The sequence below is a fragment of the Sinocyclocheilus anshuiensis genome, unplaced genomic scaffold, assembly GCF_001515605.1.
Source record: "Sinocyclocheilus anshuiensis isolate Anshui unplaced genomic scaffold, SAMN03320099.WGS_v1.1 scaffold1031, whole genome shotgun sequence".
In the NCBI taxonomy this organism is placed as follows: Eukaryota; Metazoa; Chordata; class Actinopteri; order Cypriniformes; family Cyprinidae; genus Sinocyclocheilus; species Sinocyclocheilus anshuiensis.
In genome coordinates, this window is record NW_015542633.1 from 116,213 (window position 1) to 118,171 (window position 1,959).

Sequence of the window (1,959 nt, forward strand, 5' to 3'; positions counted from 1 at the left end):
ACACGCACACACACACACACACACACACACACACACACACACACACACACACACACAAACACTCACTCACACACAAACACTCACACACACACACACACACAAACACTCACACACACTCACACACACTCACACTCACAAGTCTGTAAGCGTCTGTGTGTCTTTCAGACATCATGGTGCAGGAGTATGTGCGCTTCGGCTCTCTGGACACGTACCTGAAACGAAACCGCAACACCATCAACATCACCTGGAAGCTGGAGGTGGCTAAGCAGCTAGCGTGGGTGCTACATCACCTGGTGAGTGTCACAGAATCCCGGCACCAGACTAATGAGAGGCCGTGATAATCACTGCGTGTTTCTGATCCGCAGGAGGAGAAGAACCTGATCCACGGAAACGTCTGCACTAGGAACGTTCTGGTGACCCGAGAAGAAGACCGAAAGACGGGAACGCCTCCGTTCATCAAGCTCAGTGACCCGGGGATCAGCATCACCGTCCAGCCCAGAGAACGTGAGCGAAGCCGTATTCGTGTGGTTTAGAAAACGCGTGCAGTCTGAATATCCAGTTAACAGCGCAGAACTCGAGAGCTGACAGGAGTTGTTGTCTTGTGCTCTTCTGTCTGTAGTTCTGGTGGACCGGATCCCGTGGGTTCCTCCCGAGTGCGTGAAGGACAGCAAGAGCCTGAGTTTGGCAGCAGATAAGTGGAGCTTCGGCACCACGCTGTGGGAGATCTACTGCAGCGGAGAACATCCGCTCGTGGCGTACGACGGGTCCAAGGTGCAGCGGCCCCTCCGCGCTTCTGTCTGCGCTGCATGTCGCTGACTCTAACTGATGCTCTTGTGTGTTGTGCAGAAGCTGCTGTTCTACGAAGACAAGCACCAGCTTCCAGCTCCGAAGTGGACTGAACTGGCCAGCGTGATCAACAGCTGCATGGAGTACGAGCCGCTGCAGCGGCCCTCGTTCAGAGCCGTCATCCGAGACCTCAACAGCCTCTTCACGCCAGGTGACGCTGGTGACGCTCACCGCCGCGCAAACACCATGATACTCCAGCACTTGCGTGACGCCTGTGTCTCTGTGTTTCCTGTGTTTCTCGCTGCTGGTGGAGAGCGACATGGTTCCCAGCAGGCATCGGGCTCTGGGTCTCGCCGGAGCGTTCGAGAGCCAGGAACCCACTCAGTTTGAGGCCAGACACCTGATCTTCCTCCAGCTGCTGGGGAAGGTGAGCCACCACCATCATCATCATCAGCGTTAGTGTTTCAGACGTCACTCCGTCTGTGTGTGTCTGCAGGGGAACTTCGGCAGCGTGGAGAAATGCCGCTACGATCCGCTGCAGGACAACACGGGCGAAGTCGTCGCGGTCAAGAAGCTGCAGCACAGCACGGCTGAACACCTGCGAGACTTCGAGCGGGAAATCGAGATCCTGCGCTCGCTGCAGCACGAGAACATCGTCAGATACAAGGGAGTGTGTTACAGCGCAGGTGAGCTTCTGTCTGCACTAGAGCATGCTGGTCCTGAGACACGCCTCTCTCCTGATTCTCTCTCTCTGTCTGTCTTCAGGTCGTAGGAACCTGCGGCTGGTCATGGAGTTTTTGCCATTTGGTAGTTTGAGAGATTATCTTTCAAAAAACAAGGAGCGCTTCGACCACACGAAGCTTCTGCTGTACACCTCTCAGATCTGTAAGGTACGGAAAACACCTGTTTCACACACACATGAAGATTCGTGAGGAACAGCCTGCTGAAGAGCTGAGCGTGACGTGTTTCTGTCTGTGTTTGTTTAGGGCATGGACTACCTGGCGTCCAAGCGCTACGTCCATCGAGATCTGGCCACCAGGAACATTCTGGTGGAGAGTGAGTTTCGCGTGAAGATCGGAGACTTCGGCCTGACTAAAGTTCTTCCTCAGGATAAGGAGTATTACACCGTGCGCGAGCCGGGCGAGAGCCCCATCTTCTGGTGAGGAGATCCGC

At 55.1% G+C, this 1,959-nt stretch overlaps 1 protein-coding gene across 1 annotated transcript in view; it reads left to right on the plus strand.

Annotated features, from left to right (window-relative positions):
• Positions 1-1,959, plus strand: part of jak2a (Janus kinase 2a) — a 30,139-nt gene that overhangs the window by 19,484 nt on the left and 8,696 nt on the right. The window contains exon 14 of the mRNA XM_016494238.1: positions 166-293. Within this exon, the coding sequence (XP_016349724.1) occupies positions 166-293 (128 nt within the window). The remainder of the gene's footprint in view (positions 1-165; positions 294-1,959) is intronic.